Source organism: Canis lupus, chromosome X, assembly GCF_003254725.2.
Source record: "Canis lupus dingo isolate Sandy chromosome X, ASM325472v2, whole genome shotgun sequence".
Classification (NCBI taxonomy): Eukaryota; Metazoa; Chordata; class Mammalia; order Carnivora; family Canidae; genus Canis; species Canis lupus.
Window position 1 is genome coordinate 1216402 of NC_064281.1, and position 21673 is coordinate 1238074.

The window sequence follows — 21673 nt, forward strand, 5'->3', positions numbered from 1 at the left end:
TCTGCAGAGCACCTATTTCCCAGTAAGACCCCCTTCACAAGTACCAGGGCCAAGGCTTCAACATATCTTTTTTGAGAGGGAGGGAGGCACAACTGAAACCCCAGAAATTGGTGCAAATGCACACACACATCTGTGCAAGGGCACACCAGCCTGACTAGAGGGGCTCCCTAGGCCACTCTCCCCATTCATTTTATCTCCCGGACGCAGCTCAGTTGCAGCCCAGACGCCTTCTATGCTTCCCCACCCGCCCCGCCTCCCAAACCCGGCTGCAAACCGGGGATCACCGTGCATCACCTTGCACGCCACCCTCTGTTCTGCACGCCCGCGTCCTTCCTTTATCTTGGTTCCGCCACCAAGTCCCACAGGCCAGCTCACCAACGACGGGTAGGAGGGAGCGCTCGGGACATGCTGGCTGTAACCTGACCTCCACCAACCAGCCAGCACCAGGTCAGCAGCTGCTACACACGCACCGTGAGGCCGCTCGGGGACAACGTGCTGCTTTCATCCCCAAACCACCCCGCTCGGCAGCCTCACGTCCAACGGCGCACCCCTGATTTGTTCTGGGGGCCACCGCACAACTCAAAGCACAAGGAAAGCAACCAGCACCTCCAAAGCCTATTTGCTTCGCAAAGGCACGAAGTGTGCAGGCCGTCCTGAGAAAGAGCTCCCGTCCAGAGCCCGGACTATGTTTAGAGCCCTCGTGGGTCATTATGCTTTTTTAAGAACTGAAATGTCCAGGGTTGACCTCATGCCTCCGTGAGGGCCAACATCTAGGGAAGCAATAAAATGACAGCTCTCGGCAACCTCAGCTCGCGGACCACAGCACAGGAAGTAAGACAGGGATCAAATACTTAAAGATTTGAAATGTTTAAAAATAGTATTTAGATAATTTATGTATGCAAATTATTGAATACTTTATATGTTCAAATATTCGAAATTTAATCTAAATATCCAACCATTTGAGGGATTTAAATATTCAAATATTTGAAAGATTCAATGATTATTTAAGGAATTTAAATTTTCAAATATTTGAACAATTTAAATATTCAAATATTTGAAAGATTCAATGATTACTTGAATCATTTACATTTTCAAATATTTGAAATATTTAAAATATTGTTTAAATGATTTGCATATTCAGATACCTGAAGTGTTTAAAATATTGTTTGAATGATTCACATAGTCAGATGATTGAAATATTTGAATATTGTTTAAATAACTTACATATCCAGATACTTGAAATATTTCAAAATTCTTTAAGTAATTTAATTATTCAGATACTTGAAATGTTTAAAATATTGTTTAATTTGAATATTCAAATATTTGAAATGTTTAAAATATTATTTAACTTAAATATGCAAATATTTGAAATGTTTAAGATATTATTTTATGTAAATATTCAGATATATGAAATATTTAAAATAGTGTTTCAGTAATTAATTTATTCAGATACTTGAAATATTCAAAATGCTCTAAGTAATTTACATATTCAGATACTTGAAGTGTTTAAAATATGAAGTTAAATATTCAGATACTTGAAATGTTTAAAATATTGTTTAACTTGAATATTCAAATATTTGAAATGTTTAAAATATTATTTAACTTGAATATTCAAATACTTGAAATGTCTAAGATATTATTTTATACAAATATTCAGATATCTTAAATGTTTAAAATATTGTTTGAGTAATTAATGTATTCAGATACTTGAAATATTTAAAATATTCTTTAAGTAATTCACATATTCAGATACTTGAAGTGTTTAAAATATTCTTTAAATTATCATATATTCAGATACCCGAAATATTTTAATATTATTTAAATAATTCACATATTCAGATACTTGTGTTTAAAATATTAAGTTAAATATTCAGATATTTGAAATGTTTAAAATATTAACTTGAATATTCGAATATTTGAAATGTTTAAAATATTATTTTACTTAAATATTCAGACACCTGAAATGTTTAAAATATTGTTTAAACGATTCAAATATTTAAACTTTTGAAATATTTAAACACCCGATGATAGAAACCGACGGGAACGCGGTGGCGGCTATTAGTGGGTGACCGCTCAGCGACAATGCCTTTTCTAGGGAGCTCACAGAATTTGTGCAGGGAAATGTCAGGTCACACTGAGCATGTAAAAAAAAAAAGGTTTAATTCTGCAGAATCGAAAGTGCGTCGGGTAATATCAGAAGGCACACGAGGGGCTGCCAGGTACAGGATAAAGGATGCTTTGTTCGTCCATGACGGACGGGGTCCTCGTGAAGCAACAGGAGCATGTCGTCTCCTTCCCACCGAGAAGAGACAAAGAAAAGGAACGAGGGGTCCCAGATACTGAGCTAAACATTCACGCCTAAAGCAGTGTTGAAACTCAAAAAAATAATAATGATAAAAAATAAAAATAATAAAAAATAAAAATAAATTAAAAAGAAACTCACATCTAGAATTAAACACGAGCAAAGGGAAGCGAGTTATTGGTGCCGATCAATGACAAATGCCGGCTCTTCCTCCCCTGGAACACCTGGTCCTGCAAAAAAAAAAAAAAAAAAAAAAGTGCAGGGTTGCACGGAGACGTGTGCACCAAGGCTGTGTCTTTTTCACCCAGGAGCTGCCAGCCTCGCTGAGAAGACACAGGTCTTCAGTGGGAATGTCGTCGCGTGCAAGAGTTGTTACAGGTGCTCTTCCAAAAGAAAGCCTTACTGTCCTAGTGACGTCTGGGAAGGACCCTCCAGGAAATTATGCCCAGTTTGGAGACCGAGGGGGGGAGAGAAAAAAAAAAAAGGCAATTTGAAAAGGGTTGCATGGCGTGCGAGGCCGTTTCTGTGGCAGTCCTGAAGCGACGGCGCCGTGGAAGCGCAGAACAGACGAGCGGTTTGCCGGGGGTGAGGGATGCATGCAGGTGGGAAGCCCGAGGCGGGAAACACGCTTTGCATCTTGACCGTGATGAGGGAGGCACCACCCTGTACGTGCAAGGAGATCCCAGGCCGCGAACCCCGGCAACGCACGGGTGGGTACCTGAGAAAACGGCGAGGTGTGGGTAGAAGAGCGATGCCTCGCACGCCCGCTGACACGTGCGTTGGGGTCGCGCACTACAGTTTGGCAAGGGGAGGGGGGAAGCAGGTAAAGTGTCCGCGAGGTTTCTCTATATTCTTCTTTGCAATTGCGTGTGAACTACGGGGATTTGCAAGGACAGACATAAGAAGTCTAATAATCTCGAGCCACGTCATATAATCCGCTTTAAAAAAGAAAAAAAAAAAGGCAAATTTAACAACAGGGAAGTCTTTGCCATCTTGGCTTCTGCCCGGTTGTGTTGGAAATGCCAGTGTGTTTTACGGCTCACGTCGGAGCTGCTGGTAAATGCACGTCTCAGTCCTTTCCCCAAATGCTGAGGGCTGTGCACACACTGCTGCTCCATGTGGCCGCCAGGCGGTCTCTGGTGCATTCCGTCCTTGGCCATCAAATAATGCGTTCCTATTCCCCGCTGGGACGTGAGAATGGAGCTCTGTGACGCAAGCACCTGAAAGGATGCCCTGCACCGTCCGCCTCTCGGGACACGCAAACCAAAACGGGAGTGGGATCTCGCTTCGCGCCCACTAGTTGCCAAGGATGGAGGGAAATGCGGATTGTCGCGCGTGGCTGGTGGGAACCTAAAATGCCACGGGCATCCTGGAACGTGAAGGAGAAACCACGCGGTCCGGCGGTCCCGCTCCTCGGTACCCATCTACCCAGGAGAGGCGGAAGCATGTACGTGTGTGTGCAGCAGGGCTCAGAACAGCGTTATTCACAGTAGCCATGGAAACAACCCAAGTGGACCAACGGATCCACGGATGGACTATTACTCAGCCATGAAAAGGAACGGAGCTCGGACACCTGCTACCGTGTGCACAGACCACGAACACATGATGCTCAGGGACAGAAGTCAGGGTCCCCAAGACCACTTAGGACACGATTCCATTTCTAAGAAAATCTCAGTGGAGGGAAAACAAAGCAACCACCACGTTGAAAACATGCCCGTGACCTTTCTGAAATTCTACACAAGCAGCTCTGCCGTTTGACGTGCAGGATGTCATGCCAACTAAGCCCAGTAACACTACGGGGTGTGGGGGGGCATATCCCATAATAGGGTCATATGCATTGCTAGAAAAGGAATGAACTGGAAGCTCAGGTCGGGATCTCAGGGCCAGGGGATCAAGCATTGCATGAGGCTCTGCAGTTAGCAGGGTCTGCTTGAAGACTTCCTCAGTCTCCCTCTCCCTTAACTAAATGAATGGGAAGGAAGGAAGGAAGGAAGGAAGGAAGGAAGGAAGGAAGGAAGGAAGGAAGGAAGGAAGGAAGGAAGGAAGGCTGGTGATAATGTCACCATCAAGAAAAGAACCATCCAGACAAACCCAAGTATTTTCCACCCCCGTAGGCTTGGATTCCAATAAACCACAGAGAAACGATCCAAGGGGAAAAGATAAGATAGCAATTACTACGTGATGTAGGATGATGTGGGGAAGGAATTCGGGTTATGAGGAGATAAAAAGCGTCAAAGCAACATCAAAAAAGGAAAAAAAAAAATCACCTCCACCAGCAAGGGGGAGGGCAGTCTGTTTTCTCACGAAGCTGTCGACTGATTGGACAAGGCCCACCCACTCTACACAGAGTCACCTGCTTGATTCAAAGGCTACTGGTTGTAATGTTTGCCTCGTGTAGAAATACGTCCCTACGACACCTAAACGAGCGCTGGACCACAGGTCTGCATGCACAGCCCAGCGTAGGGGACACGTAAAATTAACCGTCACAAAATACACATCGTGCTGCTCAACGAAGGGGCCGACACCAACCACCCCGAAGCGTGGAGTCTGCTCGGTGAGCGAGGGCCTTCCTGAGTGAGGCCACTGCATGAAGCACGCGCAACAGGAGGACCAGAGAGAGCGGCCACCCCAAAAACGCGCTTGGAGGGAAGCAAGACGGACGGGGCCATGGTGCCTAACGCCCTGCACGTGGCAGGTTCCTTGGAAAGGCAGGACCTCCTCGTTGAATGTGGAGGTGACGTGAGGCCCGAGGTCAGCGACAGAGGTGGCAGGGACCCGGGCAGGGGGCAGCCAGCTGGGCCAAAGAAAAGCATGGAGGAGGCGCCAACATGGTGCCATTGTCCACACGGTGGCTCGTCCTTGTGACTGGAGGCCCGGGCGCCCAGTTCAGCCCAGTGTGTCTGCACAATGTGGTAAGCTGGCACAGATGCCAGGAGAAGGTGCCACGGTGCCTTCAGGGGCAGAAGGGCAGGACGCACAGGAGCCGGCCACCGGGCCCTATTCACCCCAACAAGCTCCCCTTGTGTGGTCATGAGCCTGCCATCCCGCAGTTGCTGCCGCCACTAACACCCGTGACCGCTGCCGGCAGACCGACATGTACGGGAGCGGCACACGTCACCCTGCAGATGGCAGCTCCAAGCAACCGAGGATGGACCACACCGCCCCACCGCCCCTTGTGCATCACAGACGTGGGGTGACATGACGAGATGGGGAGGGCAGGGCGCACGGCTGGAATTCCTTCCATCCTGGGCCAGCCCTCCCCATTCCCAGGCTCTTGGTGGAATCTCATGTGCACCATGCGGTCCTACAAGCTATGTGCTTCCTCCAAATGCCCATCTGGATGCAGGGAAGCTGCTCTGGGCCCCGGGCTTGAAACAGGGGCTCCCTGTGGTCAGGTGACCAGGGACGCATCTCAGAGACCCAGCGGGCCCCAGAAGTGGCCTCAGACAATATGGTCGGAAAACTGCCTTGTCCATGTTCCGACCCCAAAAGGATTAGGGCACAGTCTGCCTTCCTTGAAAAGATTATGAAAGCGACCAAGGTGACCTTTAGCAGGTGGACGGATGCATCAAGTGCGGTCCATCTGGGCCGGGGAATATTACTCAGTGCTAAATAGAAACGAGCTATGGAGCTGTGAGAAGCCAGGAAGCTACCCGAAACACATACTGAGAAGTGAAAGATGGATGGATACATGGACGTGTGGGTGGATGAGGGGATGGATGGATGGATGGATGGATGATGGATGCATGGATGGATGGATGCATGGATGCATGGATAGATGGATAGATGGATGCATAGATGGACATGTGGGTGGATGAGGGGATGGATGGATGGATGGATGGATGAATGATGGATGCATGGATGGATGGATGGATGGATGCATGGATAGATGGATAGATGGATAGATGGATGCATAGATGAACATGTGGGTGGATGAGGGAGGGGATGGATGGATGGATGGATGGATAGATGATGGATGCATGGATGGATGGATGGATGGATGCATGGATGCATGGATGGATGGATGGATGCATGGATGCATGGATAGATGGATAGATGGATGCATAGATGGACATGTGGGTGGATGAGGGGATGGAAGGATGATGGATGGATGGATGGATAAATGGAGGGATGAATGGATGATAGTCTACATGGCACTATAACTGCACATGTGTCACTGGCGACGTGCAAACTCATAGAATGCACAACTCCCAAGAAGAAGCGCTAACATAAAGAATGCATCTGTATGAGGATGATGGGGTTGGTGTGGGTTCATCAATTATAGAAAATCAACCATTTGTGGGGCTGGGATGAACACGGGGGAGGCTGTGCATGTGTGTGGTCACAGGGGTACATGGGAAATTTCTGTGTGTTCCCCACAATGTTGCTGCTGGACACATTTATTTGCATGCTGGGTATTTTTGTTATAGGGTGCACCTAAAGTTGTTCTTTAAAAAATAAAATTAGGGATCCCTGGGTGGCGCAGCGGTTTGGCGCCTGCCTTTGGCCCAGGGCGTGATCCTGGAGTCCCGGGATCGAGTCCCACGTCGGGCTCCCGGTGCATGGAGCCTGCTTCTCCCTCTGCCTGTGTCTCTGCCTCTCTCTCTCTCTGTGTGTATCATAAATAAATAAATTTAAAAAAAATAAAAATAAAAATAAAAAAATAAAATTAAATAATAATAGTAAAGAAAAGAAGATGCCAGATGTGGTGTTCAGGAAGAGCCAACACCCAAGGACATAGCTGTCTGGGGAGGAGCCCCGGCGGTCCCAGAAACACCCCATGTAGAAAACACAGAGGGCGCTTTACAGGCGTATTGCTGGGATTTCCGAGGAGCACCCTTGTGCAAGGGGTTATGAGCTCCACCCCTCCTGTGGGCTGGAAAACAAACTGTGAGCACCCTGGGAAAGCGGTGTGGTTCCTGGGGATGTGACAGTCAAGACCTGGCCCAGCGTCTTCACTCCAGTCACTCGTGGGAGCCACCAGTTCATGTGAGGGATCATCAGCCGTGTCAAGCCGACTGGGTGGAGGGAAGCCTAGAGGGCTGGTTACACCTTCCTCCTGGGTGTGTCTGTCTGCGAGAGTGTTCCTGGAAGAGATGAGCACCCAATTCGGGGCACTGAGTAAAGCCCAGGGGCTCCTGCAGTGTGGGTGGGCCCTGCTGAATCAGTTGATGGTCTGAAAAGCACCCAAAAACATGGAAGAAGGGGGAGAATGCGCCGTCGCTGCGGGAGCCCACGTGTTCACCATCTCCTGCCCTTGGACATTGGAGCTCCTGGTTCTCAGACCAGCACTGGCCCCTCCAACGGGGCGTCCTTCGTGCCAGACACCCGCCAGGCAGCCTGTTGCTGGCTTAGATGCCTGCACCTGGGTGTCTTTGCCCTGCCTGGAACTCCCCATGTGTGTCCCGCTGCAGAACCCCTGCCCGGGCTGTGTGGTCCCAAGGCAGGCCTACAGCCATGCTGCCCGTCGCCAACAGGGCCCTGCCTTAGCGTCCCCTGCTGGCAGCTGACTTCACAGTCTGGTGACCTGACCCTATGAAAAATGTCCTATCTATCTCCCTGGCCAAGTGTGTGAAGGGGTGGGAGCCATGTCAGCCGAGGACGCAGGGGACTGGACACCGAGTGCAGGCTGATGCTCTACCCAACTCCCCTGGGACAGAAATACAAAAGGTCCAGTCCTCCAAGGTTCCCCATGACCTGGGGACGCTGCACCATAGGAATCACACGGGTCCTTCTGGTATGACTTAGAAAGTGGGCAAAACTGTAAATCCATGACGCGTCAATCAGTGACGGGTGTCCTATAAGGAAGTGTCATCAACTCGTTAAATGTCATGAAGGGAGAATAAAAGTCACTCAATGCACCTTCAGCTTAACCATAAAAGTATAGGATGGATGGATGGGCATGTAGATGGGTGGATGGATGGATAGATCAATCAATGGATAAATGGATTGATGGATGGATGGATGGATGGATGGATGGATGGATGGATGGACACATGGGTGGATGGATGGGCATGTAGATAGGTGAACGGATGGATAGATATATAGATGCGTGGGTGGGTGGGTGGATGGATGCATGGATGGAGAGATAGATGGGCATGCAGATGGGTGGATGGATGGATGGATGGATGGATGGATGGATGGATGGACAGATACATGGATAGATGGATGGGCACGCAGTACCCATCAAGTACCATGTCCCAGAACTGCCACCGTCTGAGACGAGAAGCGCTGGTGCCTGGAACCCCGTGATCAGCGCTCTTGGGAACCGCCTCACTTTGGAGACAGGCGCAGAGGCCTCAGGGCTGCATCGCTCCAACGGAGAACGCCCTGGCCCTTTGCCCCAAGGAAGGGCCTCCTGAAGCAAGCGCTCCTCCAGCACGTGCCAGCTGCCAGCTGCGATGCGCATGCCTCGTCCCATGTCACTGGGAGAATCCAGCATGTCTGGGACAATGGAGACGCCAGACAAACTGCTCTGGAATCAGGAGGTGGGACTTGCGACCACCTTGCCACCAAGGCTTGCCTGTGACCGGGGTCAAAACACCGGGCGGATATTAGGAGAATCTTTCCAGAATAACCAAGGCCAACATCCCCAACAAAGGGGCCGCACAAAGCCCCCCAACCCTGGAAAAGCAGACTACAGGGTACTGGTGGGCACCTGGGGAACCCACAGACCACGCAGCTTCGGAATCAGGGGTCCCTAGAAGGGATACTGGGTCTGTATTTCCGTCAAGCAGGGCTCTTGTACCGCACGGCGGCTGCAGTCACGTCCTGGGAAAGTGGGGTGTGGGCACAGGATTATGTCAGGGGCTAACACGATGGGGCTGGTGTGCACGCCTCGGGACCCCTGAGGAGAGGATGGTGGGCTTCATCGGAACTGCGGTGGCCACGCAAAGGAAAGGCGGGAGGCCTTGCACGTGCAGAGTGCCACCAAGGAAGCCAGCAAAGCTCAGGAGGATGCGGCCAAGGGGGCCAGTTTGGAGACCCCGACACCACAAGATGGAAAGTGTCAGAACAGCACTGGCACACGCTAAACAAGCAAGTGCATGTCCTCCTACCTCTGTCCACCCCCCGGAATGCGCATGCCCCAAGTTAAGAATCCAGCTGTGGTGTCCAGGGTGCGTGCAGATGGCCTGAGCTCCTGCAGAGACTCAGGAGGTGACGTGAGAACCCCAGGGATGCCCCTGTTCCTTCTCATGCCTGAGCGGGTAGGGCCGTGCGCTCCCAGGGCGGTCACCCCGCGGCCTGACCTCACGGACACGTGGTGCGGCCCGCCTCGCTGGGCAAATGCAATACAGAACCGCATAACCCGCAAATGACCCGGCCGGGCTGGAAAGAAACAGGGCAAACCCCGGGATCCAGACGAGCGCACAAGGAAGGAGCCGCCGTCAAGGTCGGGAAGGCAGCCAGGGCGTGCGCGCCTAAAGGATGCTGTGGGTGTCCCTACAAGGGTTCCCCGTGTGCACACGGCCTAAGCGGCGACCGCAGGGCTCATGCAAGACCGCAGGGCAGATGGGAGCCTCGAGGTGTCCTGTGCGCCCACGCTGCGTCACACGTGCAGGGCCACAGCCCAGTGGGACGATGGCCTCGGGGACCGCGTGCTCCACGAGGACACAGGTACTTCCTTGGTCGGGGACAGCGTGTCCCGCTACAGCGCTGGCTCCTGCGAGCGGCTCCCACATAGAACCGCACTGAGCGGGATCCGCATCCATGGCGCCCCAGAACCGACCGGGAGAGCACCCCCTGGATAACCCTTCTGTCCAGAAAATAGATATAATGAAATCAACCGCAGCTCAGACTTAGGGCTTTAGAGTCAGATGTGAGCGTAACAGCCAGAGACGCACACTTGTGCGTAGAAGCAGAGTGTGAGCACGGGGATGCGTGCAGGCCGGGGTCCGTGTGCCCAGGGAAGCGCATGCACAGGTGTGCACCAGGCAAGGGCGCACATGTGCTGTCCAGGGAACCCTGCGCACCAGCCGCCTCACCGTGGCACGGCCCGCATGTGCTCCACGGGAACCCCACGGGTCACCCCGTGTGCATCGGCTGCGTCACCCTGACCCCTGACGCGGGGATTCACGTGTTCTCTGGGGAACCAACCCCGCCCACGGGCTGCGTTACGGATCCGGCGCACACGTGCTCCAGGAAACCCCGCACATCACCTGCGTCACCCTGAGGCGGGCGCTCACGTGTCCTCCGGGGAACCCCGCCCACCAGCTATGTTACCATGGCTCCGGCGCACACGCGCTCCACAGGGGACCCCAGGCATCACCTGTCACCATGCCACAGGCGCTCACGTGTTCTTGGGGAACCCCACACAGCGGCTGCGTCACCATGACATGGGCGCACACGCGCTCCACAGGGAACGCCACGCATCACCTGCATCACCATGCCACGGCCCACACGTGCTCCACGGGGAACCCCACAGGTCGGCCCGTGCGCATCGGCTGCGTCACCCTGACCCCTGTGCTCACGGGTTCTCCAGGGACCTCCACACTCGGGCTGCATCACATACGTGGCTCCAGCACATACGTGTTCTCTAGGGAACCCCGCACTGGGACTGCGTCACCGTGACACAGGCGGTTACGTGTTCTCCGGGGAACCCCTCCCACCGGCTGCGTCACCTGACAGAGGTGCACACATGCTCCACCATGGGGAACCCCGTGCATGGGCTGCGTCACCGTGGCTCCAGCGCACACGTGCTCCAGGGAACCCGCACATCACCTGCGTCACCATGACGTGGATACTCACGTGTTCTCTGGGGAACCCTGCCCACCGGCTGCCTCACCATGGCTCCCGCGCACACATGCTCCAGGGAACCCAGCGCATCACCTGCGTCACCATGACATGGATACTCACGTGTTCTCTGGGGAACCCCGCCCACTGGTTGCGCCACCGTGGCTCCAGCGCATACGTGTTCTCGAGAACCCCGCACTGGTGTTGCATCACCGTGACGTGAGTGGTCACGTGTTCCCCGGGGAACCCTGCCTACTGGCTGCGCCGCCTGACACAAGCGCTCACGTGTTCTCCAGGGAACCCCGCGCACAGGCTGCGTCACCATGGCATGGGCGCTCACGTGTTCTCGGGGAACCCCACACACTGGCTACATCATGTGACACGGGCGTATGCGCGCTCCACGGGGAACCCCACGCATCACCTGCCTCACCATGGCACAGGCACTCACGTGTTCTCCAGGGAACCCTGCCCACGGGCTGCGTCACCATGGCATGGGCGCTCACGTGTTCTCGGGGAACCCCACGCACCGGCTTTGTCACCACATGGGCATACACATGCTACACGAGGACCCTCACGCATCACCGTGTCACCATGGCACGAGTGCTCACGTGTTCTCCAGGGAACCCCGCCCACGGGCTGCGTCACCGTGACACGGGAGTACACGCGCTCCACGGGGAACCCCACACACCAGCTGCGTCACTGTGACACACGGGTACACGCGCTCCACGGGGAACCCCGCGCATCAGCTGCGTCACCATGGCACGGGCACTCACATGTTCCCGGGGAATCCCACGCACCAGCTGCGTCACCATGACACGGCCCTACACACACTCCCCGGGGAACCCCGCGCGTCGCCTGCGTCCCCGTGGCACCAGCACCAGGTCCTCCCCTCCCCACAGGTGTCTGCTCACCGCTCCGAGAGGCCCTGGCTTCCAAGACCACTGGCCTGCGAAGACCAGCCAGTGAAGGAAACCGCGAGAGGCCTGCTCCCGGCCGGCACGTCACCAAGGGGCGGCTTTATTCCGCTGCGTTTAGGGGTGCACAGGTCTCCAGAAGGGGCCATACGTACCCTTCGTCCCGGGCAGGGACTCTCCTCGCGGCCTAGAACGTCTTTCAGGGAAGCCACAACAGCCTCCGTGCGCCTGGAGGGCTTCCATCCCAATGAACACACATCACACAAATAAGTAGGAGCCCGCTGGCTTCTCGGGTTTATTGAACAAGAGTCAAATTCGAAAGCGTTAAATAGGAAACAGAACAAAACAAAACAAAAAAACAACAAAAAAAGCACATCCCGTGAGGAAACCTCCTACCCAGTCGGTGTCGTCGGGACCAAGTCTCGTTCCTGGTAGGGGCCCCGCGGGGGGTCACCTCCGCAGGACACGGCCGCATCCGCCTCCCTCAATGTCCGGGATGCCCGCAGGTGCTGCCCGCGCGCGTCGTGCCCGGCGGCTCCAGGTTCCTGGATGTAGTCATCAAGGCAAAAGCGTCCCGTTGTCCATGTTTTAAAAAAAATAAATCAGCGGCCCTCGCAGCACAGAGTTAAAAAGACACAATGCAAGAGTCCCTCGACCCCCCACCCTGCCCCCCAAGGGAGAAGTGCAATCACCCTGGGCACATTCCGGTCCCTGGTAATTTTGAAAACCAGGGTTTCCGAGGGCGGGCAGGAGGGTCTCCACTCTCATCCTGGGGAAAGGGAGGACCCTCCGAAGCTCCGGGGACACACGAGCACGCTCAGGACCCAGGTGCCTCGGGCTCGCGGGACCACATGCACAGAGCGAATGGCAGCGAGGGCCAGGGCGGAAGACGAGGCGCGCCCCACGCCTTTCTCCTGCTCGTTTTTGGCACGGCTTCGCCCCGTGTTCCCTTTTCACGCTTTGCACCAAACCTGAAGCTGCTGTGTCTTCCTCGCGGGGCACGTGGGCTGCAGACAGTGTCCCCCAGCCGCACCCACCTGGACTGGACAGTAAACGGGAGCGCACGAGTGCGACAGGTGTGCAAAGGCCTGCTGACAGCCTCTGGGCTGGAAGGACGTGGGAGTTTTTTTTTTTTTTTTTTTTAATTTTCCCAGCTGGGTTTACAGCTAGCCCTCCCGCGGAGAACAGGACCTGGTCCTGGGGGGTGGAATTCCTTATCTGGGAAGCGAAGGGGCCTCCCTCCCTCCGTCCCTCCCTTCACTGTCCCTCCCTCCTGGCTGCACTGCTCTGGGAGCTATCATCTGCAACCGGCAGCCAGCAGGTGCGTAAAGGGGCTTCTGGAACCTTCCCAGCGCATCCCTACGCTTTGGCTGGGATGCGAGGGGGCTCTCAGAGGAAAGGTGCGTAGCCCACGTTTTTCCCGCCAGCACGGCCACCCCCGCGCGCTTGGTATTTACAGCGGAGCGGCCAGCGCCGTGGTGACCACCTGTCCACCCACCGGCAGCTACACAAAGCCGCTGTCCCTGATGCCGAAGAAGCCAGCGTGCACAGCATCCCCAAGGGGGAACACCTGCTCATGGTCCAGGCCCCACTCGCCCTCGTCCTCGTCCTCCGGCTCGGCCTCGGCCCCGGTGCGCGCATTCTCGTACAGGAAGATCTGCTCGTCCACGTGCGCCGGGGCCAGCCGGTTCCTCTTGGCGCTGACCACGTTGGCGGAGGAGCCGAAGAGCCGCTCGGGGAAGACGCGGGTGGCCGCCACGCACCAGTACTTCTGTAAGACCTTGGGCAGCACGGGGAAGAGCGCCAGGCGGTCGGACCACCACTTGAGCGGGTCCTCGTTGAGACCCAGCACCTTCTGGGACTTGAAGTTGCTAAGCTCCTCGACCACCTGTGCGTGCCACTCCTCCTGGTCCTCCACGCCCCCCGTCTGGCAGAAGATCTCGGCCAGCATGCTGTTGATGACGCTGGTGGGCGGCGGCGTGGACGCCAGCACCAGCTTCTTCACGGGCGGCTCCTCGGGCAGCGCGTACATCTTGTCCTCGGCAGTGGCCGCCGGCCGGTAGCCGCCATCCTTGACCTTGTCCAGCAGGCCCTTGGCCTCCTCCACCACCCTGTTCTCCACCTGCTGCCGCTCGAAGGCGGACAGGAAGGGCAGGCGCTTGTAGCGGGGGTCCAGGAAGGTGGCCACGTTCAGGAACATGTCAATCTCCGGGGTCTCCTGGTAGGTCTTGGACAGCTCCTTGGCGATCACCTCCTTGGCCATGCTCACCTCCTTGCAGTCCGTCTCCTTGATGTTGAGGGTGGTGTTGAGCAGCATGTGCAGCAGCGGCTTCACCATGCTGATGGTGGGGTACTTGGAGGCGGACAGCATCTCCGCCACCTGCTTGAACGGCTGCAGCAGGTCCACCAGCCCCTCGATGGTGGCCCACTCGGCGGTCTCCAGCATGAGGTGGTGATTGTTGCTGTCCTCCACCAGCACGCCGGCGATGACAAACTGCTGCTCCTTGAGGCGCTGCAGCATGGCCAGCGTGCTGCCCCACCAGGCCACGCGGTTGCTCACCAGCATGCAGTGCGCCATGTTCTGCTGCTTCTGCTTCTCGTAGAGCATGTACATGGCCACCGTGGACTGCTGGAAGTACTCCACCAGCTTGCGGCAGCGGGCGAGCAGCCCGGCCAGCTTGGGCAGCTGCAGGGCCTGCTGGATGCCGGCGTTGAACGTGTGCCCCAGGCAGGGCATCTGCACCGAGATGTCCAGCAGGGAGCACGCCTTCACGATGTCCTTGCCGCAGTCCGTGGTGGCCCCGAACACCTTGGCGCTGATGCCCCATTCGATGAAGGCCTCGTACAGGACCCTGGTGATGGACTCCGCGGTGTTGTCCTCCGGGACCTCGAACGTCTTCAGGCAGCGGGACCCCACGGACAGGCAGCCGGGGGCCCCGCCGCCCAGGAAGTGCGCGGCCAGCGTGACATAGGCACGGTTCTGGTTGTCGCTCCTCCACATGTCGGTGGAGATGCCGCACCAGGACGCATCGCCGAGCTCCTTGAGGACGGCCTCGCGGACGGCGCCGTACTTCTCGGGGATGGCCTTGCTGCACAGGTACTTCCTGCTGGGCATCTCGTACCTGGGGTCGGCGGTCTTCAGCAGCACCTTAAACGTCGGCTCGTCCACGATGGACGCGGGGTACAGGCCCTCGCAGATGAGCCCGATGACGGCGGCCGTGAGCTCCTGCTGCCGCTTGCTCTCGTGGCCGTGGCCGGCTTTGGTGGCGAGCGAGTCCGGCGGGGTCAGCTGCGAGGCCTCGGGCTTCAGCTTGGAGAAGGCGGTGGCAAAGGCCTCGCGCATCTGCTCCGTGTTGCTCTTGACAAACTCACAGAACTCGTCGGGGTGATTCTTCTCCAGGTGGTAGGAGAGGTTGGAGGTGTTGCCCGAGTAGGCGATCTGGGCCATGCAGATGCGGCAGTAGATCTTCTTCCACTGCAGGATGCATCCCTCCGCGTTCGTGTCGAAGCCAAAGTACTTCCACACTTTGCTCTTGGCGCGCGGGTGAGCCACTAACTTGAGGTCTGTCTGGGACGGGTCCAGGCCTTTCGCCTCCATGGCTTCTCCGCCGCGGCCCGCCTGCGGGGCCTCCACTCATTCCTGCGCACCTGCTGAGAAGCAGCAAGACAAACACAGCGTGAGAAGGGACCCAGGCACGGGGGCCGCCCTGCGAAGAGCGAGCGCACGCCACGCCGAGGCAGCTCTGTCTCCAAGCCGCGGGCCACAGACGGGGCCGCCTTTCCGGGTGCGCGTGGCTTTTGCAAAGCGCCCGAGGTTCGGCAGGCAGGGGTATCCAGGAAGCAAAAAGCAAGATTTTAATTTGGACAGAGCAGTCTTTGGGTTGGCTAAGAGGCACTGCAACGTTTTTGGGTTTGGTTTTTTTTTTTTTTTTTTTTCCGAATTTTAATGTTTTGAAACGACGCCTTTTTGAACATGGCATGTTCTCCTTTTATCTTTGGCACATCCGTCATCGGTAACGTTAGCGGGGCAGGAATGGACATCTTGATCCCCGGAGCTTCTCAAAATGCCCAGCGTGGGCAACCACACGTGCGTGCACAAATATGTATTTGCCGTGCACGGGTTCCGGCATCACCAGGCTCTCGGAAGGGAGGCTCTGACAACCAAGGAGCCGGCCCCCCCGGGCGGACGGCGGGGTAGGGGGGTCCTGTTGTCCCTGATGCCCCCATGTCGGGTCCCTCAGAGCCGCCAGACAGGGCAGAGACACCCAAATCGGCAGCTGGGTTCTGTTCAAAGGTGTCTGTTAAGTCTGTAACTTTTTAACCCTGGGACGGGGTGGGCGGTTAGAGAACAGCCTGCACCAACCAGGCATTTTTCCGAGCGTTGGGAATCTGTTCAGAGCGAAATGCCGACGTCTCCAGGGGATTGCATGGTGCTCCCCCCCACCCAGCAGAATTCAGGTACTCCCAGAACCTGTGAACCGAACCTTATTCAAAACAGGACCCAGATGTGATTAAACGAGAAATTACAAGATCGTGGGACGGACGCGGGCCACAAGCCAGGAGCGCCCCCCCCTCCCCGCCCCCAGAAGCTGAAAGAAGTGGGAAGGAACGTCCCCTGGAGCCTCACACAGCAATGTGGGTCTCAGACTCCGCTCTCCAGAACTGGGAGAGGATGACTTTCTGGAAAGGATGAAGTTCTCCCATTTTAAGCCATTGGGACTTAGCGTAAGGCGGATCCAGGGCAGTCCTAGGACAAGGGTAAAACTCATAAAAGGTACTGAGCGTCAACGTCTTGCCCAAAATGCCCCCGCACCCTCCACGTCCCCGGGGACGGCCACACCCTGCCACCCCGGCCTGCTTGAGGCCTTCCAGGAAGATGTCACAACAGGTCTGATGAATGGGGCTTTGTGGAACCTGGGCTGGACGGAAGAACCCCCAGGCTGCACGCTCTGCGGCCCAGTCGGGAGGAACCGTGGGAGGAACCCACGGCGCCTCGCCCTGGGTGTGGAGTAGGGGCCGGTACATCCTACTCCGGCGACACCATCTACCCGTATCAGGTCTTCCTACGGCCCTATTATCCTGCTTCTGATAAGTATCATCAACTTAGCCAAACCACGTCACGAAACCCCAGCTAAGCACTGCGCACCAAGCACAAGGAATCCCCAGCCAAGCGGGTTCTCATGGAGGCGCCCCCGCTGGGCCTTCCAATTGGGTTTCCTCTCCTCGGGTGCAAACAGTTACGTCTCAATCTCCGGGGCCCCCCAGGAAAGGAGGCGATGAGCAGAGGAGCCCCTGTAAGGCTGCATAAGGCACCTTCCGCCACCATCCGTACCGCTCGGCCCACCATGGCTTCGGTCACAGTCGCCAGCAAAGGCTTCTTCAAGATAGACTCTCACAGCTCATGCAGGCAGGCGGTCCAGGCACCCCTGGGGGACCGTCTCCCCCCCCCCCCCAGGATCCTGCGCAGTCCTGCCTTTTCCAGCAAGAACAGCCAGATTTCTTCCCACACAGCCACCCACACAGTGCATCCCAGGGGAGGTGCAAGCAACAGCACAGAGAACTCGCCGCCTTCCCCGCATCCCGGAGCTCGAGACGCCTGCTAACAGGCAACACGGGGGCGGGGACGCCGCGATCACTAGCCTGCCCTCCGTCTTGGAGGACGTCGTTATTCTGCACCCGAAGCACCGTGTCACTGCTACTTACAGGCAGCTGGCTTGTCACTGCGATTCTTAATATATTCTTAACTAGGTCTTACATTTCTGGTTTCATTTCTAGCAGGTAAAAGTTACATAAACTAACAGTGTTTGGGATCCTCCTTTTTTTGTTTTGTTTTGTTTTTTGAAGCGAAAGGAACCCTAAATCACGAAGCTGGGATCTCCCAGGGTTTCATGTGCCTGGAGCCACCGTGTCCACAGAAGCAACAAGAATTCACTTTCTCTGGACAGGCGTCTTAAAATCCTGTCGTCTGGAAACCAGGAGGCCTTCCCAAACAGCTCGGTCCGCGGGCTGGTTGACACGGTTTGGGGTGGATGCGGCCTCCGCAGGTATACCACACCCGGGTACCATACTTTCCATACCCGGATGCCCGCCTACTTCCAGCGGAACATATAAAAAATGTGTACAATGTGGGAACTGCGCTCGAGAACCCATCAAAGAGACTTTCTCTCCTTTTCAAAACGCTCTGATACATCGAGACGTATCGCTCCCAAGAGAACAACAACTTGCGGCAGGATCTCACCCACGGGTTGAGTTTTTCGGGCGACCTCAGGATGTCGGATGCGGTAATTAAATCACGTATTCTAAGCTACGGTGAGTGGACGCACCTGTCTGCGAGGGCCGCCTGGATACCGTCTCCAGAACACAGAGGTTCTGGGAATCAGACCGTGTCTGCAAAGGCATGACCATCAATCCTGAGTCTGTAATGAGCTGGTTTGGGGTAACTCGTAAGAAATCAGGAAACGTGCACATCGAGGACAGCGGACCTCTCGCCTCTCCCTTCCTTCAGACCATCTAAGTGACACCAGTCATCGCACGTGCCACGCGTATTCCCGTTTAGAAAAGGTGCAAGACAGACCTCTTTCTGTCAGTGCTCGCAAAATTAAAAAAAAAAAAAAAAGAGGAAGTAAAGAAAAAGAAAACTTCCAGCTACTTCCAACCGGAAATGGGAACTGGGTCTTTGTGACTGTTTAGCTGGAGGCCCCAGGTCCCAGGGGCAAAAAGTTCAAATGCCACCGTCCAGTGTGGAGCAAATCACAAAAGCTTTGAAAGGCACAGCGACTGCGACGGGGCCTCCAGGAAACACATGACAGAAACGCTCTCCTACCAGAATCTAAAACCGTTTCTAACCCCACAGACAGGCCGAGGCTCGCGTAGCACCAACAAGGAAAAACTCATCTTTATATCTATAAGGATTGTCTTTGGGCACACACACAAGGATTCCTCTGGCTGCCACGTGATTTCATGAGAATTCTAATGTTTTCACGATTATTTTTAATCAAGAACTAAAAAGAACAAAGGAAGAAGCCATCCATGTAGACACGCCATAAAGAAGTTTGCCAAACAAGCCCGTTTTGGTGTCCTGGTGCAGTGACAACCCCGCAACTCTGAATCGCACTCCCAGATTCGCCCCGTCTTTCGTGGCGTGCCCCGAACGGGCTCCTAGGCGGGTGACAAGCCCGTGTCCAAGGGAAATCGCATGGGTACACGTAAGGAACGGCGCTCTACAGTTTGGAGTGGCTTTCCCCCGTGCCTCCCGGTTCACAAGCGGATTGGAAAGGCGCACGCGTTCCCTTGTCGATCCCCGGCCTCCGGGATACCTGCTGCCTCCTTCCTCGCCCTGTGTTGCGCTCTAACGCGGGTAAATACGTCAAAAGAAACAAAAACCGCAATGAATTGCAGGGTATCAGACAGGTAAAAGCGTAGGTCCTGTAAAACCAAGATTCCTCTCCCCCGGGGTGGAGGATTGGGAGGGTGGGGTTCACGGACAAACACCTTCCTGCGGCTCAGGGCTGAGGTTCTGCAAAGCGTGGCCCACCAGGATCCCCGTGCGCTGCCCCACATCAGTGGGTAGAGACAGGAAGGAATTCACAAGTGCAGCCGATGCTCAAACAACACGGGGGCCGGGGGCACCCACTTCCCAGAGACACACACCCTGCAGCATCTGCTTATCACTTTTGAGGACCCCCAAACCTTCGCTAGGAGAAGCCCACTGTTGTGCAGGAGGATCACCCCCCGTGTGCACAGTGCGTGAGCACAATCTTGGGTGTTGTAAGCATCGGGTGCTGACTCCTTACCATGACGAAATCCAGAGGAAAGGGAACGGGATTAAGGAAGTCATTAGGAAGGGACGCCTGGGTGGCTCAGCGGTTGAGCGTCTGCAGGGCGAGGAAGGAGCCCCGGGATCGAGTCCCGCATCGGGCTCCCCGCAGGGAGCCTGCTTCTCCCTCTGCCTGAGTCTCTGCCTCTCTCTGTGTCTCTCTCATGCATAAATAAGATGTTTAAAAAGTGGAAAACCGTAAGGCAGAAAAAAAGGCACTTACAGAATCTTGCAGTATTTATGGAAAAAGAAAGAAAAGGGAGCGTGGAGCGCCGTGGGCCGCTGGGAGCAGCGCTGTTGAAGCGCCCAGCGTAGTTGGCAGCGAGGCGCGGAGTGCGTGCGCTCGGCCCAGGAGGGTCGCGGTGCGCCCCTCGGGGTGCCCCCAGGCCCGGGCGAAGCGCCCGTAGCTACAATGTAGCGCCGCTCCAGGCCGCAGCGGATACTTTGTTTGCAAGATACTTGTGCGTCGCCCGAGGATCCCCCCGGCATTTAGGCTGCGGCTTCCGCGACCCCGGGGCTCGGGGGTGCAGCGCGGCGCCCGGGCGAGCGGAGCGCAGGGCGCGCGTCCCCGCCGGCTCGCAGGGGGCTCGCAGGGGGCTCCCCGGGGCTCCCCGGCTCGGGCCGCTCCGCACCCGCTCGCCCGCGCGCCGCGCACCGAGCCGGCCCCGCAGCCGCAGCTCCCGCGAGCACCAGGGCGCCGGGGCCACGGCCAGGCCTTCCGGGAAGGCCGCTCCCCGCGGGCGCAGGGGAACGGGGCACACGGGGGCGCCCCGGCCGCGCGCCCGGGCCCCAGGTCGGGGGAGGGACGGCGCGAGGGGGACGGAGGGGGGCGCGCGGGCCCGGCCGGGGCCCGGGAGGGGGCGCGCGGCGAGCAGCCAGGGTGCGCTCGCCCCCCCACAGGCCCGCCGAGCTGGGAGCGCCCCCGCCCCCGCCCCCACGAGCTAGGAGCGCCCCCCCCCCGGCCCCGCCGCCCCCGCCCCCGCCCCGCCGGCCCCGCCAGCAGCACCACCCGCCGCCCGCGCGCCCGCGCCCCGCTGACCTGGCTCCGCGAAGCCCCCGACGCAGCGCCGCACCAGCTGCGCCAGCACCACCGCCGCGCCCGCCGCGTACACCCGCACGGCCGCCCGCGCCGCAGACAAAGGCGACATGGCTGCCCGGACGCCGCCTCCGCGCCGCCCGCCGCCGCCGCCGCCGCCGACACCCGCCCGCCCGCCCGCCCCCGGGACCCGGAGCCACACCGGCCGGCGGAAACGCGCCCGCGCGGCCCGCCCTCCGCGCCCGCCCCGCGCCCGGAACCCACCCGGGACCCCGCCCCGGCCCGCCCCGATCCCCGCCCCGATCCCCGCCCCGATCCCCGCCCCGCGCCCGGAACCCACCCCGGACCCCGCCCCGGCGCCGCCCCGATACCCGGAACCCGCCCCGGGACCCCGCCCCGACCCCACTCCGCCCCAATCCCCCACAAACCCGCCCGAGGACCCCTCCCCGACCCCGGAACCCCGCCCCGACCCCCTCCCTCCCCACGGACCCTGCCCACACACCCCGCCCCCACCGCGACCCGGGAACGGAACCCCGCCCCGACCCCGCCCAGACCCCGCCCAGACCCTGCTCCGACCCCGGAACCCCGCTCGGAACCCCTCCCCGACCGCGGAGCCCCGCCCCGACCCCCTCCCCACGGACCCTGCCCACACACCCCGCCCCCACCGCGACCCGGGAACGGAACCCCGCTCGGAACCCCGCCCAGACCCCGCCCAGACCCTGCTCCGACCCCGGAACCCCACCCGGGACCCCTCCCCGACCGCGGAACCCCGCCCCGACCCTGCTCCGACCCCGGAACCCCACCAGGGACCCCTCCCCGACCGCGGAGCCCCGCCCCGACCCCCTCCCCACGGACCCTGCCCACACACCCCG

The 21673-nt window shown here is 57.2% G+C and overlaps 2 protein-coding genes across 2 annotated transcripts in view; both read right to left on the bottom strand.

Moving 5' to 3' along the window:
* DHRSX (dehydrogenase/reductase X-linked) overlaps positions 1 to 20938 on the bottom strand; it is a 138019-nt gene extending 117081 nt beyond the window's left edge. The window contains exon 1 of the mRNA XM_025435467.3: positions 20805 to 20938. Coding sequence (XP_025291252.3) covers positions 20805 to 20913 — 109 coding nt within the window. The 5' untranslated portion in view covers positions 20914 to 20938. The remainder of the gene's footprint in view (positions 1 to 20804) is intronic.
* Positions 12221 to 20946, bottom strand: ZBED1 (zinc finger BED-type containing 1). Its single transcript, XM_025435453.3, has 2 exons — positions 20805 to 20946; positions 12221 to 15600 (listed from the first exon to the last, which is right to left on the bottom strand). The coding sequence occupies exon 2, from the start codon at positions 15545 to 15547 to the stop codon at positions 13454 to 13456; it is 2094 nt and encodes a 697-aa protein (XP_025291238.1). The 5' UTR covers positions 15548 to 15600; positions 20805 to 20946; the 3' UTR covers positions 12221 to 13453.
* Positions 20947 to 21673: the final 727 nt, after the last annotated feature.